We start from the raw sequence: 24,768 nt of genomic DNA on the forward strand, positions 1-24,768 counted from the left end.
TCCTTTTTGTGCTACAACTGCCTAAATGCACATCTCCCAACATGACCTCCTCGCCTCTCCCTCCTGCCTCCCCAGCTACAGGTGTCCTTATCTTCACTTGATGCATAAACACCCAATACAACATCTTGTTTTGAGACTACACGCTATTGTAGTCTGTTAAAGATAAGACTCTGGAAACATATATGAGCTACACTACTTACTAGTGGTAGGCGATAGGACATGTTTACAGAAAATGGGGATGAGAATACGTCTTTCCTGGGTTTGTGAGAATTAGTGACTATTTATGACTTAGTAAAGATTTGTTTGATTGGAAGGAACATACCATCTGCTCAAAGGGAACATTTATTGCAAGTGTCATTCAGCCTTTCTCTGCCTGTCTCTCACTCTCTGTTTGAGCCACATGATTTCTGTCTGTGAGCCTGACTCTGTTTTCTCACCTTGAACACTGGCTTTATTCTGTTTGGTTTGTTTTGGATTTTTTCTCTCCTTGCATATTACCCAAGTATGGCTGGTTGTGACTGAGTTTAATGACCTCCCAATCAAAAGCCCTAACGAAACTCCCCAGAAAGCACCCAAAGCTGAAGGTGGACTGGGAGAAAATGAAGTTGCATGGGGGGCATCAGAAACAGGAGGCGTGGCCAGGAGCAGTGGATCAGGAGGGTGCAAATGGGAGGAAGCAGCAGGTCTACTTAAGCAAAGTATTAGATTTTCCTGTAGAGCAAACCCAGAGTTGTTTGAAACCTCCCTTTTTAATCCCCTCTGAAAGCCTTGCCCCATCTCTGCTGGAACCACTACTCAACCACCCTCCTTAACTTCATGGAATGGGTGGAGAGAGGACACAATGCTTTGGTCATATTAAGTAGTGAGACTTGACTGCAGCACTTACAACTCAGGGATCATTTTTCCCGTTAAATTTTTCAATCTTACAGGACTTGAGAAGTTTATTAAGGGCTAAAGAAATAGGCTATTACAATCTCACCTGAAGCTCAAATCATGCTGTATAAGATAGTTTCTTTAGAGAAACACCACATAGTTACTATACACTTACAAATTCACAATTTGTAAATTGGTGCTGTTTTACAATATAATATTAAGTCAATTTCCTTGCGTTTAAAAAATACATATTCTGAAATAATTTAGAAACACAGATAAGGAAAAATACCTGTATGTCTGTCAGAAATAATAATAGCTAATATTTATGGATCACCCACTCTGTGTTTTATTAGGTATCCAATTATTTGATGCTCACAGCACCATAAATGTAGGTACTAATATGATCTGTCTTACGAAAGAGGAGGTTGAGGCACAGACAGCATAAGGAATTTGGTGGTCACATAGTTACTAAATGGGGATTTCATCTCAGGCAGTCCACCTTATATTTTTAACCACTTCATTTTCACCCCCGTGTATTACCTTACTGTAAAAATATCTCACAGTTTGTTCATTCATTTATTCATTCCACTATTGATGGACATTGAGCTTGTTTTTTATTGTTTTGCTATTGCAGACCATCTAAGACCTTTCTTATCCATGCCTTTGTATGCACATGTGAGAGAGCTATTCTAACATAGATAGCTAGGACAGCAATTTCTGGGTTAAGGGATATGAACACCTTTGACTCTCAGATATGGCAAATGGCTCTCTGGATGATAGGGCTATTTTGTATGCCTTCTAGAAACTTCTAAGAGTGCTCATTGTCTACATCTTCACCTTCACTTGATGTTATCAGGCTTTTACACCTGATGGCATGAAATGGTGTCTTGTAATGTAAATTTGCATCTCCCTGATTACAGCCTATGGATGTTGAACATTTTTAATAGATTCAAGGGCCACACATTTTCTGTAGATTGCTTGTTTATCTCATTTGTCCATTTATCTGTTGATTTTTCTAAGTGATGTTCAGGAATTCTGAGTGTTTCTAAAGGGTATATTGTTTCTTTCTAAATAAAATCTTGAGATATTAGATATAAGAACAAATCTAAAATATTAATGCTTGACACATGTACCTTTTTCATCTCTCCCATCTTTAGTCAATAAGGCAATTCTTTTGTGTGGTATTAAAGAAACCGATTAGAAAATTTCTTCATTGTGTGCTTAAGTGTGAGTCTTAGAAAGGTGAAAAGTTATAACTGACTCTTTCAGCGTCAAACCAAGCAGGTATCTAGCTGTTTAAACACTATTTTAGCATAAGCCACAGCTGTGGGATGGGTCACTCCAGTGCTTGACAAATAGAAGTTTATTCAGTTGGACCCTCATTCGCTGTTTTCCCCCTGCTACCCAGATAGGAGTTTTCATCTCTTGACACTGACAGATGTGGCCGCACACTTTCGAACCATCTTCCAACACACCCCCATGCTCTACTACCATAAGGAAAGTCTCTGACAAGAGAATGAAAGTACATATACATGAGACGTGGCACAATGGATCTGTTTCCTCTGGTAGCATCCCAACGCGTGCCTCCTGTGAGGAACAGAGGGAGGTAACAGTTTCTTGCTGAAAGTTGGTCAAATGGTGGCGAAATTATTCCTGTAGTGTTTTAATGCTCTTTGAAAACATTTCCATTGAAGGCTAAGATTGAGGGGAGGTGGCCTGTGTGATGTGAGCATTTCAAGTGATGAAGTGACATCCTGGGCACTCCTGAAACTGTCTTCTTCATGAACCTTCCCACAAACTGGCAGATAATTTCAAGAATTGATGGAGCCCATGAGAATGTAGGTTCCCTCCAGAAGCTAACCTCTTCTATACTCACAGACCAGCGTGAGAAGGCAGTGTGATCCAGCGAAGACCGTGTGGGCGAGGAGCACCTGGGACAATTTGATTAATTTCTCTAAGCCTCAGTTTCATTATCTGAAAAGTGAGAATAATAACATCTCTCAGGGTTTTGTAATAATTAGAGATGATGGACTGTACATACAGGCACCATGTGTGGGATGCCGTGGGCCGCTCGATCTGTATACTTGTCTGTCATCGCCATCAGCACACTCGCCCAGTGCTGTTCACCACCAAGGGCATCCTGTCCATTTCCAGGAAGTTGGCTCTCTCGTGTGCCCCAAACCCAGCGACTCCAGCCTTTAGGGCCAGCCCTCCCTCCTTTCCAAGGTTTTAGAAGTGCGTTTCTAAATGTCCAGCTGGCGTGTTTCCCAGACATTCTCACAGACACATCACCCTTCTCATCATAAAAACTAAACGCAGCTCTCTCCCCAACCCATTCCCACAAAGAAACTAGGTTTTCCCTGCATTTCCTGAAACCTCCAAACCAACCCATTATTCTTCTCCTTTTGTCCTCTCCAAATCCAATCTGATCCCTCTTCAATTCTGTCATTAATTCAGTATTTTGAAATTTTTTGAATCGTTCTCTCCACTCCATCTTCATATCCCTGCCCTCAAAATCAGGTCAACGCTTCCTCAACAGAGTGATCTCTGATTCGTTGATTATATTTGGTCATTTTCTTTTTTGTTTCTCTTTCTTCTCTATTGCCTCATTCACGATAGGCACTTGCCAAAAATTTGCTGAATTATACGTGATTGTACACATCCAGCTGCATTCATGTGCAGAAAACACAGCCTCACACATAGCAGACCTAAATTCTTACTCTCCCCCGAGGCAGGTGTCAAATGATGCTTCCCCCAAACGCTCACTCATGCACACACAGACACACAGTCAAAAACACATGCACGCATATGTACACGCACATATATACACACTCATACAGGCTCACACATGCTCACATATGCACACACACCTCAAACACAGTAACACACACATGCACACTCACATGCACATATACACTCCCACATACTTATACATGCCCATGCATACTCACACACCTCACATGTACATAAACACAGTGACACACAGTTACACACAGACACACATGCAGACAGGCACACACACGGATCTACAAACTTACACATACACACCTCACACGTACATAAACAGTGACACACAATCACACACACACACATATGCACACATGCACACACACGGCTACACACACATACACATTCACACATGCTCACACACACCTCGCAATGCACACTCAAACAGTGACACACAGTGACACACACACACACGCATGCACAGAGACATGCATACACACGCTTATACAAACTCACACACCTCACACATACAGTGACACACAGACACACACATGTGATGCACACATACACACACATGCATAAACACACTTGTACACACTCATGCATGCTCACACACAGACCTCACACACGCATATGCGCCCACACACACAGGCGCACACACACATTCATTTTCAATGTCTCAGGGGAATATAAAACAACGACTTGGAGGAAAAGTTTGTAGGAAAAAGTAAATATAAAAATGGTTATGCTATAATTACCTGGAATAAATATTAAAACCAGGAAAAATACAATAGCTAAAAGTGGAAAGGGGTAGCTAAAATGCTACTTGAAAAAGGCCTATTGTAATTTTGAAGCCAGTGGCCAAATAAACTCAATAGAGGGGGCAATTGATAAATCCTCAGTTTGAAATATCCCATATATATTTATTTAAATATATATTCAATATGTATCTAATATATCCTGATTATATTTCAAATGATAATTATATTTAGAATAGACACCAGATGACCAGGCATATTATAATAAAAAATAAGATTAAAATATTAGTGTTATTTTTATTTATTTATCTGTCTTACTGACAATTAAACAGTTTTGCTTCTTTGATTTTTAAACCCCATTGGAAGAAATATTCAGAACATTTTAAGATTATTTGCGTGCCGAGTTATCTCAAGCTAAATTCCTGTCTCATATTTTCATCCTCCAGTTTGAATCAGTCCTGTAACTCTTGAATGTTTATAATTATATTAATTAGGAGACATGTACTAACGTATGCCAAGAATTTATAAAATGTCCACTGGAGACAAATTATTATTGTTGAATCTACTATGAATCCAGCCTTGCAGGAACTGAGTACTGAAGTTTAGGAATACCAGACTAAAATATACATATATATGTATCTGTACATAAGTGTATATATACATATGAGCTTTTTCTACTCTTTCTGGACCCCAGGGAACATGAAAGAAAAGTATTGTGGAATAACTAATATTTTTGATTTTTGTTACCCATGTCCAGCCAAGTAAGCAAAGTCAACACTTGATTGTTGAAAAGCCAAGATTTTAGCATTTTTATTCTTAATTTTTCTTCCAAGTCAATAATGAAGTCATGCAGGGGTATTGAGTTCTTAATCCATAAATGATAGGTTAGGTAATTGAAAGGTTTTTGTACATGTCATCATTTACTTTTCCTTTCTCCTACTAATCCATAAATGTAGGCCACAAAGTGCGAGGAAACCAGGGCATTTTAAGTAGTGTTCTATAAGATAGTTTAAATTGTGAATATCCATTATGGCATTGTACTCTGGGAAATACATGTTGTTCTAAATTGAAGCTTTCATAAATACAATTTCCCGTGTTTTAAATCAGTTCAAGACAGATGATTTTATTGGACAGGATATAGGAAAAGTTCTATTTTAAATATTTCTTACTTTAACTGATATATTCAGATCTCTGTAGTCTTAGTGACAGTATCCCAATGCCCAGAAATGACTTTTGTGTGCTCCTAGTTCTTAGTAAGGCATCATAGCTATGTGACTGCCATGGCATTGTGATTCATAAGGAGTCTCTAAACAGCAGAAAAGGACTATATATAATATATATGACCCAGACTAGAGTAACAAAGCGAAACACCTTAGAAAAGCCCATAAAATAGCCTCCCCTTCCCAAAAGGGTTATTATTTATGACCAATGTATGAGTTTTCAAATACCCTACAGCAGACTCAGAGATGCCATAAGAGCTGGGGGAGCTGAGTGGTGAACAATCAAGTTGAAGTCCAGGAGTCCTGACTGTTAGCATTTGCTGCTTTCCATGATGTAAATGCTCCCATCGTGGCCAATTTCAAGTCACCAACGTGACATCAGTAAACATGAAGGTGGAGAGAGACGTGATTGCAGCTCCAGCACACCACAGCTGGGGAAAGCTGCACTCCCACTTCAGTCGGAGATGGCACATACATACATACGTGTCAGACATGTCTATGTCAACACGTTGCAAAATTTTGTTTGCAAAAAGTGGAATTTTTGATGCCTCCATCCAAAGAACCTATTTTCCAACATCACTGTAGAGTGGAAGAGAGAGGAAGAGTTTTGAGAAGGCACAACCCTTTCTCAAAGCAACTCATCCAAAGTGATGCATCACTTCCGTTTCTGTTCTGGTGGTGAGAACCAATCACATTGCTCCACTTCAGTAACAATAAGCTGAGTGATGTACTTGAGCTATATAGCAGGAAGAGGAAACCAGCTTGGTAGGTATAACAGCTTTTGCTAAACAACAAGGCACGCTAAAACTTAATGGCCTGGACAGACACTAACTTTTGCTCATGAATTTGTGGATCAGTTGAACAGCCCTGCTAGTCTGAGCCAGTCTCAGCTGACTACATCTAAGCTCACGCCTGCCTCTGTGGTCAGCCACTCATCAGCTGGCATCTCTGATTTTGGATGTGGCTCGCTGTTAATTGAAATGAAGAGAATGGGAGGGCCCATAGCCACGTGGCCACCATGAAACAGCCTAGGCTGCAGGGTTGATGTGGTCGCTCGGGGTTCCAAGAGCAGCAAGAGTAAGTTCTAACACACAAGTATTTTCCAAGTCTCTGCTTACCTCACCTTTGCTACTGTCTCACTGACCAAAACAAGTCACAGGGCTGAGTCTGGAGTCAGTGTGGAGGATACTGCCAAGGATGTGTGGATACAGGGAGGCGAATTCAACTGGACGCCACTGGATTTTTTCACCCAGGCTAAGAGGAATTTGAAAATCACTGGCTTGGCATCATAATCGATCCTGCTTAGCGGTAATTTCTTTCACACCAGCCATTGGTGGTGCATTTTTCCTTCTTGTTAAAATCTAGCTTGTGTTGTAAAGTCAAGAGGAGCTGGTGATTGAAAAAAATAACATCCACATTTGTTTGTTGATTTGTAATTTGACATCTAACTTTACTCTTACAGAGTAAGTGAAAGCTATACTCACATGGCCTAGAGATAAAGGGTCTATTCAGGATTCCCTTACTTGGCTCTTCATTCCAAGAAAGAGAGTGAGCCACTGATAGGGCGTGGCAGCTGGCAGGGTGTCCACCAATATCATACACTCTTGGTACCTTTGTGGAGATTGACTTGTGGATTCCCTTCTGTCCTGACTCTCTAAGGACACGTCAGGAACAGACAGATGGGAAAGGCAGTCTCTAAGGACATCCACTGGTTCCATTTTCAGTGTTGATATAAGTGTTACCTTTTTAATATAAATTCTTTGTATTGGACAGAATAATTGTGTATATTGATAGTAGAAGTGATGAATATCCAGATGTCTTCTAAATAAGGGAAGCAAAAGATGTCCCACTTGCAAATGGGAGATTTATTTTAGGTTTTATGCATTTGGTCTTTTGTATTGTGTCCTTGTTCTTATGTTCATGGCTCATATGCAGGATGGTTTCTGAGAATTTCATCGTGTAATTGCATTGTTCTCCAAATATGTTTATTTTGAAATCCAATTAAAACACAACATTTAGTACATGGCTGATGCAGTATTCAGTGGCAGAGACTTGGTTTTACTAAGGTGAGTTATTTTACTCACTCAAGTAGCAATTTAAAGACGAATTTCATTTCTGAGCTATACTATTAACTATCCTAATTTATATTTATTGCAACCTCTAAGACCACTATTTTGTCTCTTTGTCTACAGTCTTCAGAATCTTTAAGTAACTGTTTCATAGGAAAAATCCTGGAGAAATTTAATAGAAAGAGCTTTTATGAAGTACTTGAGCATTCACAAATAAAGATAGGATAGCTTTAGATCATTTTGAAAGTTTATAAATTTTCACGGTCCATTTCAAGATTACTCATCTCTTCCACCTGATTTCTCATGTTACACCTTCAGAACTTCCCTGTAAGCAACTGACTGCATCTCTACTTTTAAATCCTTAGAGTGTTTTCCAAGACTGAAATATGAGAGTTACAGAGCACACTGTGTCCACTACAGGCTAGACTCTACACTAAACTCGCTTATTTTCATTTTACAGCCAAAAGATGTAGATGTCATCATACTCATTTCCTCTATGAGAAAACTGAGTCACAGAGAGGTTAAATCCTGCACAGAGACAAGATTTAAACTCAGCTCGTCCTGTCTTCCAAATTGACATTCCATTAAACCATGGCAATCTTAAATATTTCTGTGAAGAACAGATTGTCTTCAGCTTTCAGATTTAGGGTTCATGTACTTATACCTTCTATCCAACCACAAATACTTGGTGAGGAAGCTGCTGTCACTCTTTTTTAATATATAGAGCAGTGTTGACCAACGAATTTTGACTGCCTGATACAAGGCAAGAGACTACCTGGTTTGGGCTCAAAATGTCTAAGATGTTTCTAAGAAATCGACTTAGACTTTCTGAGCCTGTTTCTCCATATGTAAAGGGGGATGCAAAAGTATCTACCTCACAGAGTTGCTGAGGATTAAAGATGTTATTACATGAGCAAGCAACATGCTTAGAATGAATCTGGGCACAAACCAAGCACTCCAGAAAACAGTAGCTCTTATTTCAATAATCTATCCTGTTGGTGTCCATTTTAATTGTGTGAGGAGCCCTCCCCATGTTTGGCTTAAACTTCCACAGTCTCCTGGGAGGTTTGCTTTCACGGCAGGACTCAGAATCAATGTGGGAAAAAGTGACCTTTCTTGTTCTTCTGCTTGAGGTTGGACTCAGTCCCGTTGTTCCAGACTCATTGTTTCATGACACTTTCTGACACAAAGCAAGATGAAAGCGTTGGTTGCTATTACGAGTTTTATATCTGTAGCTGTCAGTGTTACAGAGACTCCTCACTGGCAAGTCACCTTGCATGGAACCCTATGGTCGGGTACCATTTTGTAGCCCTGGGCACTTTTATACAGTCATGTTTCATAGAAGGTGATTTGAGCTAGTGTACAGGACGATTTGAGCTGGTGTCTGTCAAAATCATTGTTAGTTTCCTGTTGCAGCTGTAACAAATAACCACAAATTCAGTCACTTAAAACCACACACATGTATTCTCTTAGAACTCTGCAGTTAGAAGTCCAAATGGACTTCATTAGGCTAAATACAAGGTATCAGCAAGGCTGCATTGCTTTTGGAGACTGAGGAAGAAATGACTTCTTTGCCTTTTTCACCTCCTAGAGGCCACCTGCATTTGCGTTTCTTAACTTTGTGAGAGTCTGTAATGGTGTCTTTATAATGCCTCCAAATGGTTGCAAAACTAACACATGCTTTTGTTTTTATGAAGCCAAATGGATTTAGTTGATTTTTGACCATGGAGTTGGGGTATGGGGACAAGGTTGGCAGCCATTTTTGTGTTGGTGTAGTCCAACGTATTACATTCCAGCCAGTATCTGTGGTATTCTGTTCTAGTCATTATAGACTTTTGAAATCATGAAACTGTGAAGCTGTAAACAATCTTACAGGTCACCCAGTACAGCCTGCTATTAAGGAATACCCTCTACAGTAGTGCTTCTAAAAATTCAATGTGCCCGCGTATCACCCGGGAACCATGTTAAAGATACAGATTCTGATTCAGCAGGCCTGTAATGGGGCCTGAAATCCTGCATTCTTTTTTTTTTTTTTTGAGATGGAGTCTCGCTCTGTCGCCCAGGCTGGAGTGCAGTGGCCGGATCTCAGCTCACTGCAAGCTCCACCTCCTAAGTTTACACCATTCTCCTGCCTCAGCCTCCCGAGTAGCTGGGACTACTACAGGCGCCCTCCACCTCGCCCAGCTAGTTTTTTGTTTTTTTTTTTAAGTAGAAACGGGGTTTCACCCGGTTAGCCAGGATCATCTCGATCTCCTGACCTCGTGATCCGCCTGTCTCGACCTCCCAAAGTGCTGGGATTACAGGTTTGAGCCACCACGCCCGACCTGATCCTGCATTCTTAATAAGCTTCCAGGATGCTGCTGGTCCAGGGACCACACTTTGAGTAACAATGCTCTGAAGCATTCCTGACAGATCATGCTGCCTCGGGGATTAATCTAGTACAGATTCTTTGTATTTTGAAAATTCCCACTGTCATATACACAGATAAGTAATTCTTGGATCAAAGCCAATCTAAAAACATACCCAAAACTCCTCTGCTTTTAAAAAATGTAAACCAAAATGACATTGCAATTAAAGGAAACTTTAAAAAATTGAATGTGTGTGTAGAGTCTGAAGGACCTTATATTAAAATATACAAGTAAAAAAAGAATATGCACACACATATGTGAATACACATATGTACACACATACATATATATTAGAGATGTATGTGTTCATCTGTCTACACAGATAGATAAAGGGATACATCATGCATCCATATTAAATAATGCAATTGTGAAGACCTCAAGTCATATAATATTTTGTGGCACTGACTCAACTTTAACATTTTCCTTTATATTATTTTTTATTAGAAAATAAAAAATTGAAAAGTACCAATTTGGACTTTCCTGTAGATACAAGCATAAATCTAAATGTAATGTCATCAGCCTTTTTACATTAAAGAAACTGACACCCAGTTTCAAGCACTGGGTGAATTGAATTGAGTTGAAGTGGGCCATGCCACTAGCTCTAACTTTAACGCTGGAGTTACTGATTTTAATATTTAAATGTAGGTACTGCACATATTTATCACCTTAATTCTTATTTAATATTTGAAAGTTACAGCTTTGGAGAAAGTCAGCTAAACAATGGTGATTATAGTGTATCAAAATCCATTGTAAGTGATTATTTTAGTAACTCTGAACCAACAGGGACACGTAGACATTCAGACAAAAAACAACCTAATTATAATGACAGCACCAAAGTGAAGCTGTGACAGTTACAAAACCAATTTAAAAGTTTCTTGACAGCCATGGCTAAAAGCTTTGTTTGGATCTTTCAGTAATAACAGTTTACTTAAGACATAAATCCACAGTTAAGGAAAACAGAAAAAGAAAGTTGTGGCTTTTCTGCCATGTAGATGAAATGGAAATCAGCAGAAATGTTTTTAATAGAACATTATGCTGAAAGGAGTATAGAAAAGGAATAATAGTTACGGAATTTAACTCTCACAATGCAAGAAAGACTAAATAACAATAAATATTTTAATGCACATAGAAACGTGCCAGATAATTTGCCTATCTGTGTTATGAAGGTCAATCATTTCTGCAAGTAAATTGATGTGCATATAAACATGTTGACTGGCAGCTCTAGAATTTGATTTTGTATTACCTGTAAAATAAAGTCAAAGGCAAATGAATATGCATCAATAGCCACGGTGACAGGAAGCCTTAATAAAAATCTACTTTCCCAGTGTCACTGGCATGTCTCAGATTATTAGATCCTTGTCAATGTTTCTTACCTCACTAGATTCTGGGCTTTGATATGCCACATAATTAATTCTTCGACCTCGGGTAATTAATTTCTCATTCCTGAACAGAAAAAATGCTTGATTCACAAAATTGCATTCCTTTTTTCTGTAAACCTTTGTAGAATATTTGTAAGTGTAATCACCATTCGAAGCCCTTTACAAATATTGACTCATTTAAAATTAATAACAGCTCTTTGGAGTAGGTACTATTTTCTCCACTTTATCAATGAGAAAACAGAGGTTTAAGTAACTTCCCTGGGGCCACAGGGCCAGTAAGTAGCCCAGAGCCCATGCTGTAGGATAAGGAAAACTCCATGAAAACACATACATAGAATCATAGAGACATTGGCAGTGCTCAGAGGAGGCAGTTCTTGTTCTCTTACCCCATTTTAAGGCTGTACTTTAGCTAGGCTCTTTGAGTGGCAAGGACTAAAGGATTCTCAGGTCAGATTAGATAGTAAGGGCATGTGTTCATAAATACCCAGAAGAAATGAAACCTCAGAAAGAGGATGTGTGGTGGCACTAGTCCCTGGGCAGATGTGGCCCAGCGGTGTGTTGTTTGCACTCATTTCCTTCCCATAGGTCTGCTTCTCTCTCCTCTTTCTGCTGCCCAGGGCTTTCAGCCTCCACTCTCTCCATGTAAGTATTCTCTACCCAACAGTGGGCAGTGGGCCCCAGAATGGTCTTTAAATAGACTAGGGGAAGAGCCTGATTCTGTTGTGTACTTGCTGTGTGACCTTGGAAAAATGACTTAGTCTCTCTGACCTGTGTGAAATGTGAGTAATATATCTCACCATACAGAGCTATGGTGGATATTAAAGTAGATAAAACAAAGAAAATATGAATAATATAGATTATGACCAAGTGGGATTTATCCCTGGGATACAAGGATGATTCAACATATGGAAATAAATCTATGTGATACAGCCTATCAACAGAATGAAGGATAAAAACTATATGATCATTTCAATTCATACTAAAAAAGCATTTGGCAAAATTCAACATCTCTTCATGGTAAAACCCGTCAACAAAACTGGGGATAGAAAAAACATATGTCAACATAATAAAAGCCATATATGACAGACCCACAGCTAGTATCATACTGAATGGGGAAAAACTGAAAGCCTTTCCTCTAATATCTGGAACATGACAAGGATGCCCACTATCACCTCTGTTACTCAACATAGTACTGGAAGTCCCAGCTAGAAAAATAGGACAAGAGAAAGATATGAAGGGCATCCAGATTGGAAAGGAAGAGGTCGAATTATCCTTGTTTGCAGATGACATGATCTTACATTTGGAAAAACCTAAAGACTCCACAAGAAAACTATTAGAACTGATGAACAAATTCAGTCATGTTGCAGGATACAAAATCAACATACAAAAATTAGTAGCATTTCTCTAAGCCAACAGCAAACAATGTTAAAAAGAAATCGAGAAAGTAATCCCATTTACGGTAGCTACAAATAAAATAAAATTCCTTGCAATTAACAAAAAAATTGAAAGATCTCTATAATGAACACTATAAAACAGTGATGAAAGAAATTGAAGAGGACACCAAAAATGGAAAAATATTCCATGTTCATGGATTGGAAGAATTAATATTGTTAAAATGTTCATACTACCCAAAGCAGTCTACAGATGCAATTAAATCGTTATCAAAATACCAATGATATTCTTTACAGAAATAGAAAAAAATTCTAAAATTATATGAAACCACAGAAGGGCCAAAGCTATCCTAAGCAAAATGAACAAAGCTGGGGGAATCACATGACCTGACTTCAATTTATAATTCAAAGCTATAGTAACCAAAATGCCATGGTACTGCCATAAAAACAGACACAGTGACCAAGGTAACAGAAGAGAGAACCCAGAAAGAAATCCACACACCTACAGTGGACTCCTTTTTAACAAAGATGCCAAGAACATACACTGGGAAAAAGACAGTTTTCTCAAAAAATGGTCCTGGACATCCATATGCAGAAGAATGAAACTAAACTCCTATCTCTGTCAATCAAATCAAAATGGATTAAAGGCTTAAAGCTAAGACCTCAAACTATGAAATTACTGTAAGAAAACACTGGGGAAAATCTCCAGAACATCGGACTGGGCAAGGATTTTATGAGCAATACCCCCATAAGCGCAGGCAACCACAGCAAAAATGGACAAATGGGATTACATCGAGTTACAAAGCTTCTGCACAGCAAAAAATATAATTAACCAAGTGAAGAGACAACACACAGAATTCGAGAAAATATTTGCAAATTATCACTCTGACAAAGTATTAATAACCAGAATATATGAGGACCTCAAACAACTCTGTAGGAAAAATCTAATAATCTGATCAAAAGATGGGCAAAAGATTTGAACAGACATTTCTCAAAAGAAGACATGCAAATGGCACAAATAGGCATATGAAAAGGTGATCAGCATCACTGATCATCAGAGAAATACAAATGAAAACTACAATAAGACATCGTGTCACCCCAGTTAACACGGTTTATATTCACAGGTCAGGCAATGATAAATACTGGTGAGGATGCAGAGAAAAGGGAACCCTTGTAAGCTGTTGGTGGGAATATAAATTAGCACAACCACTATGGAGAACAGTTTGAAGGTTCCTCAAAAAACTAAAAATTGAGCTGCTGTAATTTTGCAATCCCACTGCTGGGCATACAACCACAAGAAAAGAAATAAGTATATCTAAGAGAAATCTTCACTCCCATGTTTGCTGCAGCACTGTTTACAATAGCCAAGATTTGGAAGCAACCTAAGTGTCCATTAACAGATGAATGGATAAAGAAAATACAGTACATATGCATAATGGAGTACTATTCAACCATAATAAAGAGCGAGATCCCGTCATTTGCAATAACATGGATGGAACTGGAGATCATTATGTTAAGCGAAGTAAGCCAGGCACAGAAAGACAAACATCACATGTTCTCACTTATTTGTGGGATCACAAAATCAACATAATCAAACTCATGGACATAGAGAGTGGAGGATGGTTACCAGAGGCTGGGATGGGCACTCGGGGGCCGGGGGGAAGTAGGGATGCGTAATGGGAACAAAAAAATATATAAAGAATAAACAAGACCTACTATTTGGTAGCACAATAGGGTGACTGCAGTCAATAATAATAATTGTACATTTTAAAATAACTTAAAGAGTGTAATGTAATTGTTTGTAACTCAAAGGATACATCATTCTCCATGATGTGCTTATTCCACATTGCATGTCTGTATCAAAACATCTTATGTACTCCATAAAAATATATATATATATACACACACACACACTTACTGTGTACCCACAAATATTTTAATGTGAATAATATGGCCTGGAACATAGTAGCTATTTAATATACGATAACCTTTATAATAATACTCATTAGTTTTTAATGTTTAATTATCTCTCTCTTCACGTAGGCAGTAGACAGACTTGGACCAGACTTGGGTTCCGGTATTGAGTCCATCTTTAATCCCTGTGTGACAGTGGGAAAGTTATTTAGCCTCTTTGAGCCTCAGGTTCCTTATTAGAATAGGTTCCTAGGGTTGTTATGGGTTAATTTACGTAAAGCACCTAGAAAAACTCCAAGTAGATAGCAAGTACAATGTAGATGTAGGTTACTAGAAGTTGTAGTAAACTTTTCAACAAATATTTTTGGAAGTAATAAGTAAAAAAACAAATCTTAGGTTTCTCCTACTTCTCCCATTGTATAATAATCATCTCAAAAATGTTTTTATCCACCGTATTCTCCCTTAACACAGAATAAATTAATACTTGTTTTGTGTTACTAGCTTTTTAAAAGCCATTTATCCATACACTCAGAATTAAGGATAAATACTACCCAATCAACCGATTAAAAAATTAAGATGCAAGCTATACACAAATTAAGTGATATGTATTTTCCATTTTTCGTCAAAAGTCTCTGAAACCATCTGCCTAGTCATTGTTTAGCTGCCTGAAAGAAAGGTTCCCTTGCCCGCCCAGTTCAGCAGTACAGGACATGGATGGCTTTATCTTGGAAGCCCTGTTTTGCAGAGCAGCACATCACAAAGGTGTCAGCCAAGGCCTAGGCCCGTCCATTACATTGAATCATGAGGGTTATTTCTTTGTTAAGAGTCTGTCTGTTTTGCCCCCTCAGAAAATGATGCGATCATCGGTTTTCCACATGTTCATCTTGAGCATGGTGACCGTCGACGTGATCGTGGCGGCTAGCAACTACTACAAAGGAGAGAACTTCAGGAGGCAGTACGACGAGTTCTACCTGGCGGAGGTAAGCGGCTCTGCGCCGGGAAGATCGCTGGGCAGCGAGCAGGCGAAGCGCGGACGGTGCCTCTTAGAGATGCGAAAGTGAAGTGTAGCCTGTGCATTACTTGACTTTCACCAAAGCTGAATCATTGTCTGCTTCTTAAGTGGTTCCTCTGGTCATGGTGTGGCTTGATGCATTTCCTGTCGCTGTGGGCCTGAGTCATTTTCCTCACAGTATTTCACGTTGCCAGGGTAACCCTTTTCCCCTGGGCCTTTCTCTAGGATCTTGCTGTTTTCCTATCCACCTCTTATTATCTCTCCCTTTCTCAGCTTACTTTAGTTTGTTTTCTACTAAGTACAAGGAGGCACAGATTCAGAAGATCATAAACAAGCAGGGCAGCTCAACAATACCTAGAAGGGGGCTGGAAGGAAATACAGAGAGATGATAATGATAATTACTGCTCTAGAAATGGGTGTTACAACCTACATTAAATACATCAATTAAAGGTAGGTTTCATGATTAAATAAATAAGCATCTCCCTAGCACTCTACATATCATATTAGAGTTTTGGAATAGTACTTCCTATTGATAAAGAATTTAGTTAATACCTGATTCTTAAAATATTTTAATTTTTATTTCTTTCAATAAGCATTTTGCATTTAAATTAGAACATTTTAATAATTTTCCAACATCTTTGTTTTTTTCAATGTAAAAAGTTACCTAAACTATATCTTAGAATTCAGTGGTTACATATTTATGAAAAAATTGACAACATAGAAACCCATTCATCGTGTGAGTGAGGTATACATATACAGTTGTACAATGCTTCAATAAATCCAACCTATGAAAAAGTAAACTGAAAAAGCAGAAAAGTCACAATTTGATTATTTCATATTACCAAAGCATTTTTCACATAAAAAACATCAATTATCATATAATTAAGTGTTATTAGATTCCTAGAATTCTCTCAGTACATTTAAAAACATATTTGGTTAATAAAAGTTTAGTCTACCCACACACAAACTTACGTGAAAAAGAATTGATTGCATGTACCTATTGAGTGTAGACATCTATGTGGATATCAAGAAACTTTTAAGTAGTCACTTCTGAGTTCTCCTCTTCATGGAAGTGTATCTCCTGAAACAAAATATCATTAATACAAAACTTTTACTGGGCTACAGTCTCTGTGATGCAACATTGGCCCAATAGCTACCTGGTATATGGAGCTTACAATCTAGCAAAAAAAAAAAAAAAAAAAAGTAAACCATAAGAGTTTTGTGCTATGGAGAACTAATGACAGGGGCTGATGAAGAAATTACATCCAGCCCAGCCTCTGAAAATTAGGTATAATTTTGCTGAAAATCAAGCACACAATGAATGGATTGTCATTAAAAGCAGAGAGAAGGTCAGGTATGGTGGCTCGCGCCTGTAATCCCAGCACTTTGGGAGGCCTAGGCGGGCGGATCATGAGGTCAGGAGTTTGGGACCAGCCTGGCCAACATGGTGAAACCCCATCTCTACTAAAAATACAAAAAATTAGCCACATGTAGTGTCCGGCACCTGTAATCCCAGCTACTCTGGAGGCTGAGGCAGGAGAATCACGTGAACCTGGAAGGTGGAGGTTGCAGTGAGCCGATATCACACCGCTGAATTCTAGCCCGGGCAACAGAGTGAGACTTCATCTCAAAAAAAAAAAAAGCAGAGAGAAACCTGGACTGATACTAATATTTGCAGGTAAATTTCTAACACAGGGAAAGAACAGTGAAGGAAGCCTCATCAAGTTATTTCTTTTTTTCCCGGGAAGTCAGAAGCAAGGTCTGCATCCGACCAGATAATGAGATAATGCAGTGGGAAGCTGGAGAAGAAAGGGGAGAGGGAAGAAGTGCCTGGGGATAGGCAAAAAATTAACAATACAGCAAATGCAATATTAAAGATCCATTTAGGACGACACCGAGACAGATCTGCAACTTTTTAGCCCTGTATAAGAAGAGGGAAAAGCAACATTTAAATCAATCCAGCTTTAGGGTTTTTTTTTTCAGGCTGGGGGAACTGAGAAACAAGGGGAAAAGATGGATTGCTGGCAGTGATGGCAATGATGACCCTGTGGTCTCTGTTGGATGTGGACTGGAGGAGTGAAGGTGAAGGATCAATGATCTCTATAAGGTTAAAGAACAGGTACCACCGAAGTGATGGAATAATAGAACTAGAAAAGGTTGTGATCAGAGAGTGGAGTCCAGGATTTTACAATTTGGTAGTAATTCTGGGTAATGAAATACAAAATCTAGGGTGTCACATGGATGTAGGTGGCTTAAACATATTGATGGAGTCAAGGAAGAAATAGAAAGGACTGTTGAAGCTAAGGCACTGGCTGAGTCTTCACATGGACACTGAAGTCACTCAGAGTGAGGCCAGTTCTTAGAGAGAAGAGTGGAGTCAGGGAGCAAAGTCACAGGGAATGAGCAAGTGACTGATGAACAGATTGACAGAAGGACAGAAGGCAACACAGGGAGAGTGGGTGCCTTCTTTCCTTCTGTTGGTGAATTCATGCATTCCATGAGGTATGTTTTAACTTCATGAAATACATTGCAAAGAAGTATCAAGGAGTAATGGTTGGGGCACCTCTTCCTCGTCCACATATTCTACTAGAAAGGGCTGGAAAGGGCTGCAGGGGCAACTCATGCATTTGGGAGAGAATCAGTTGAGACACAGACAGAAAGTAGATTCTGGGAATGAAGATTGAGAATGGAGAGGAAATTATTTAACATAGAAGAGACTCAAAGATTACTTCAAGGCTCTGAGGAGGGAGAGGTGGGAAGATCGACGAGATGGAAGAATGATACAAGAGTAATGGCATCAGTAGGTAAAGAGCTGCTGACAAAAATGCCAGGGAACAAAAGCAGAAATGGCCACAAGAGATTACAATTAGGTTCATCTCTCTGGGAGGAGGAATCTGCACCTGCTCCTGAGGGAATCCCGACATTAGAGATTATAGTAACGTTGCTCTGGTGATCTAGCCCAGGGTGGGCAGGTGGTCACACTAAACCAATCCTGGAGCGTAAGTGAAGAGGTCCTCCACACTGGCAACAGCAAGGGATGGAATTCTTTAGAAAATTTTACCTAACATTTTCACATACAAAATTGATCCTTTCCTAATATATTTATGTATGGTAGATGATTTATCCTCATACTATAAGAAATTCCAGCAAAATGTCAAATAATTGAATATTGTACAGTTGACTGGTTATTATTAAAGTGTATTGTAGAGTCTAGGAGTAGTTGGTAAATCCTTGTCTTTTATATAATATTAAAACTAAAAACAACCCCAACAACAGACGGACAGGACTGGATGGTGGAATTCAGTATATATTATGTGTCCAATAGTTGTTGTCCCCTGACAATAAGGAGAAGAAAAGGGGTGGGAGGAAACTTTGAGAGGTGGTGGGTGTCAATGGGATTGATGGTAATGGTTTCACGGCGGTACACTTATTCCCAAACTTATCACACTGGTTTACATGAATGCAGCTTTTTACATGTCATTCATTTTTTAACAAAGTGGCAAATCAGTTAACCATCTAACAACTAACTCTTTGAAATCCTGGAAAAAAATGAATAAATAAATAAACTAGGTAGTGGTGGTTTTGTTCACTTAAACAACCAGATAGACCCCATCAGTTTACCCTTGAACTACTTAAGCATTCTGAATTTATTCCACTCTAGGTTTTGGTGGTTTTGGGTTATTGTTGTTTTCTTCTTCTTTTTTTTTTTTGAGACAGTCCCACCCTGTCACTCAGGCTGGAGTATAGTGGCACCATCTCGGCTCACTGCGACCTCTGCCTCCCGAGTTCCAGTGGTTCTCTTGCCTCAGCCTCTCAAGTAGCTGGGATAACAGGCACACCCAGCTAATTTTTGTATTTTTAGTAGAGATGGGGTTTCGCCATATTGGTCAGGCTGGTCTTGAATTCTTGGGCTCAAGTGATCCACCCATCTCAACCTTCCAGAGTGTTGGAATTACAGGCATGAGCTACCACTCCTGGCCGTTCCACTCTGTTTTTTATTTTGTGTGTTTGGCTTTCCCCAAGTATGTTTGGTTTTAATTCAAATTACATTGCCATTTCTCTTTGTATTAGAAACTTATACATGAGACAAAGTTATTTGTTTCCAATGAGTGTGAAAAAGTCAATTTAACTAAACTTGCTTTTTCATAATATATTCTATTTTTATAAGGTTTATAAAAATGGCTTGAGTTTAGGCCAGGGGCCGGCAAACTCTTGCAGACCCACATAGTAAACATTTTGCCTTTCATAGACCACCCTCTCTCTGTCTCAACTACTCAACTCTGCAATTGTACAAAAGTGAGTGTGGTCTCAGAATGGTGGTTTTCCAATAAAACTTTATTTACAAAAATGGATCTTGGTTTAAGCTATAGAAACAGACAGCATGTCAACTAACACTCTCGTATTAAAGTCAAATATTTTAACATTGACAACAATAAAGCTACCATTTTTTGGAGGGCCCATTATGCACCCAGTGCTTTAAAAGAATTCATTGTCTTATTTAATTCTCAAAATAGTTATAATAACAGCAATTCAAGTTAGTAGACTATAATGATGCAGTATTTAAGGCAATAGCATTATGTAATATTTTGAAAAGTTTATTTTTAAAATAGATCACAACAGGTCATGAGCTTTTAAAGAAGTAATTTTTTAAGTTCCTACATATTCCAGAATAAATTATTTAGAAAATCTAAAATAAATCACTTTACCCATTAGGAGCCAACTCACAGTCTAAAAATCACCCTTTAAGAATAAATTAAGCTGCTTAGCTTCTGTTGAGAAGCTGGGGACTTGTTTTGTTACTTTAGATTAATTAACCTAAATTTAGAATTAGGTTAGAAACAGGAAAAAGTTTACATCTTTTCTAGCCTATGATAAATTGAAAAAGGTAAAGTTTATTTTCCTCTGTAAGAATTTCAACTTTTCATTTTGATCTAAGAGAATATATTATTATTGCACATAAAAATCATATTGTATAATGAACATAATTACATTTTAAAATATATATTCTTGTTTTCTTAAGAAATAATAAAATACGAGCAATATTTTTCTTATTATTGTTATATAAGACAGTATTTGTATCCATTAGGCTGTACGTTTAACAAAATTTATCAGCACAGCACAGGAGATTAACAACTTTAACAAAATTCTTCTTTTGAGAAACTCACAAATAGATGGGAGATATACAACAAGCAAGCAAACGGTCCTACAGAGGCCCAAAGTTAGCTCTATGTCACCTCCTGGCATTATCCCCAGCTATGTTCTCTGATTTCCTCTAGGCCTATCTGAATGGGGAGCTCAGCCCTCTTCCACCTCCTGGTGTTAAGTTTTAATGAGCACAGTCATGTTTTCTAATGAACCCAAAGGGGAGAAGGAAGTCCCAGGACTCTGTGTTACATCCTCCACAGTAAATTAACTAAAGCTCCTCTTTCTCTCAACTCTGTCCCTCCTACCCAGCCTACTCCCACATCTCCCCAACTTGTCATCAGCCAGGCAGGCTCTTCCCCTGCTACTCATGCACAGCAATTCCACTCCACTCCCAGACTTGCATCTTCACGTGCTCTTTGTTGAGCTAAACAAAGAGGTCTGCTATTAAGAGGATCTAGATTCATCAGAAAAGAAAGTATCATCTATTACTTAAGCCCTCTTAGTCCCTCACAGGAAATACTTCTTTTAAATACGTTCAGAGTTTCTCTGCAAAGATTTCACAGGTGATATAAAATTCTTCATCTCATTTTAATGATAAAGACAGAGAACAGAGAGGAAGAAGGGCCTAGTATCCTTTCTTACATGGCAGTTGTGCTTGGTGATGGGGAATCAGAGGTAAATAAAGTAAATAAGGCATGGCCATGGATGTGTAACTCTGGGGACCTCTTTCTACTCTTAGGAGCTATAGTTCTGTGAGAATCTAAAAAGATTATCGGGTATAATCTTGAGTGAGGTTTATACCTAAAATTTGTAGCAATAACATGATTTATCAAAGAAATTTTAGTGAATCTAGAAGAAGAAATTAAGAACAATTTCCAAGTCAGTGTTTATCTCAACACATCATATCCATATGAGCAGTTTCAGTTATTAAATCCATGTTTCCAATAGATCTAAAAATCATTCTCTATTGTGGTAGAGAACAAAATTATGTATTAAGTTGTCTTGTCGGAGGGAATGAGTCATAATCTGCCAAGATGCTAGTTCGTTAAGAGAAGTTAGTTTGAGAGAATGTTGTTTCTAAAACAGATTATTGATGAAGCAAAAGGTGCTGAGACTAAATTAATTTTACATAAATAAGATTTGGGCAGGATTATACCTATTTATGTCAGACACCTATGATGTCAGAAGCAACCATTAGCCTTTGCGTATTAATGTGATTATTTTGCAGGATTCTTTTTCTATAGTTATTTATTTTCCCTTCTTTTTGAAATTTCTATCCTTTGCAAATATGTGACTTTCTTTTACTTCCTTCTTAATTAGAAAGTATTTCGTAAATTCAACCCATAGAGAAAATATTATAACCAATATTTGTGGGTTCGTCACCCAGATTTTTAAAAAATTAATAGTTTTTCATGTTTGGATCAGGTTTTTCATTCAGAAATAAAATATCATTAGTAGAGTAGAAGCTCCCTGTGTACTACTTCTTGATCTCCTCCTTCTCCCTAATCTACAGAGAACTATATTCATCATATCAATGCATGTTTTAGGAGAGCATGAAGTATTAAGATGCCACTTTTCTCTTTCACTCATCATTATATTTGAGAAATTGATTCATGCCAATTTAAGCATTCATTTATTTGTTCTGCATATAAGGGCAATGGGTATTTCAATTGCTTCCAACTTTTTGCTGTTGAAAAAAATGCCTCAGTAAACATTCTCATTTGAGTTTCTGTGCACATTTGGGAGAGTTCTTTCTAAACATATCCCTAGGCTTAAAATTGTGAATTTGTTAGATATGCTCACTTTCAACTTTGCTAAATATTGCTAAATTGAACTTCAAAGTGCTTGTGTGAATTTACATTCCTACCAGGATATATGAGCAGCTCTACTTCATGCTACATTTTTATGTTCAGGATTTTTAATTTTCTTATAATTTAATATAATCATTATAGTCTTAATAGACATTTTCTTGGTTACTACAGAGATTTGACCTTTTTTTCATATTCTGTCAGTCCTGAGTTTCATCTTCTATAATTTTACCTGTTTAATCTGTACCCTAATTGATTTTTCAGGTATCTAGTAATATACAGTGCAGACATCTCCCAGCGTTCAGCTTGTCTTTTAACTTTTATTTGCTGTCTTTTCTTCAATAGAAGTTATTAATTTTAACATTGCAAGATATAGTCATCTTTAATTTTTGGTTCAGTGCTTTTTGTGTCTTATCTATACCACAGTTACGAAAGACATTCTCTTACAGTAAAGGCTAGAGTTTTCAAGTTGTACGTTTTCAATTTTAGACTCCAATACGTTTGGAATAAGATAAGGACTTGAATTTTTTTCCCATATATAAACAATTGTCCTTCAAAGATTCATTGAAAATTCATTCTTTCCTCACTCCTGTAGTGCTATTTCTGTCTTATACCAGGTTTACACATGTGCACGATTGTATTTCTGGACACCTCAGTCTGTGTCTATACATCAAAGCTTTAGTTGATAAGATGTTGTCATAAGTGCTATCCTTTATAATAAACCTTGAGATCTATTAGGGCATGCTCACTGATGTTGATATTCTTCAGATTTGTTTTATCTGTTCTTGGCCTTGCTATTCTTGCTCTACATTACGAAAATTTAATTCATTTTACTAATGAGATTTTAATTGATGTTAAGAACATCTCTATTTACTTATTCTAACCTTCCTTAGCGTTTTGCAATAATGCTTCATAATTTTCTCCAAAGGTCTTCCACATTTTTTTGTTAGATTCATGCCTACATATCCTACAGTTTCTTTTATGAATGAAATAATTTCAATTAAAGTTTTATTGATGTAGGAATAATATTTTTTTTTATATTGACCTCATTCATAGCCAGCAACTTTACTACAATTTGTTGTTTGTGATCATCTATAGACTTGATTGGAATTTCTATGTAGATAATTATATCTTGTGAAATTAAGGTTTTGTCTTTCCATGTCTAATTATTATCTCTCTGATTTTTTTTCTTCTTTTATTGTCCTGGTGTGGTTCTCTAATAAAATGTTGAATAGTGGCAGTGATAGTGGATGGACATGCTGGGTGTTTTTCTATATTTTGATATGAATACTTATGATCTCATCATTAATGTTGTTTGTAGGTTTTTATAGATGCCTTTCATCATGTTAATAAACTCACTTCTATTTCTAGGTTGCTAACAGTGTTTCTCATGATGAATTGAGTATTCAATCTTCTTCTACATATATTGAGCTGACTATACAGACTTTCCTTTTTAATTTCTTAGTGCAGTATATTAGAATAATAGATATTTTGATAATGAATCTATTTTAGATTCCTGGGACACTTGATTTTGTAGCACTACTTTTAATAAACAAATCCAGTATGCTGACATTGTATTATGAATTTTCAATCATAAGGATAGTAGTTCTATGATTTGATTTTATTTTACATTGCTAGTGTGATTATGTTAGGGAAGTTACACTTCCTTTCACAAATGAAATAAACATATTTTTCTCTTTTTCTCTTCTGTGAATAAAGTCCCTCTGGAATGCCATGTAGGCCCATTGTTTGCAGTGGAATCCCTGGCGGAGAAACGGAGAAGAGAGACCTTGATTAATGACTTATTTTATGGTTTGATTATTACGGTTTATCAATTTGATGGTTAATTGCTTGCTATTTATAGAGATATTAATTCTAACTAATATCTCACATTTCCACAGTTTTCTCTCAGGATTTTTATAATCTCGATTGAAACTGAAGGTATAATCCTTTTTGCTGCCAGTATTGTTTATTTATAACTTTCTTTTTTATATGAGTAAATGACTTGATGCTAACTACCTGGATTTTAGACCAAACTTTATAACACAGGGCACAGTCCTCTAC

General features: G+C 37.7%; 1 protein-coding gene across 5 annotated transcripts in view; it reads left to right on the forward strand.

Annotated features, from left to right (window-relative positions):
* NALCN (sodium leak channel, non-selective) overlaps positions 1–24,768 on the forward strand; it is a 345,832-nt gene that overhangs the window by 135,571 nt on the left and 185,493 nt on the right. For all 5 annotated transcript variants that reach the window (XM_023218071.3, XM_023218072.3, XM_023218074.3 and 2 more), the window contains one exon: positions 15,588–15,719. In XM_023218071.3, the coding sequence (XP_023073839.1) occupies positions 15,588–15,719 (132 nt within the window). The remainder of the gene's footprint in view (positions 1–15,587; positions 15,720–24,768) is intronic.

The sequence above is a fragment of the Piliocolobus tephrosceles genome, chromosome X (genome assembly GCF_002776525.5).
Source record: "Piliocolobus tephrosceles isolate RC106 chromosome X, ASM277652v3, whole genome shotgun sequence".
In the NCBI taxonomy this organism is placed as follows: Eukaryota; Metazoa; Chordata; class Mammalia; order Primates; family Cercopithecidae; genus Piliocolobus; species Piliocolobus tephrosceles.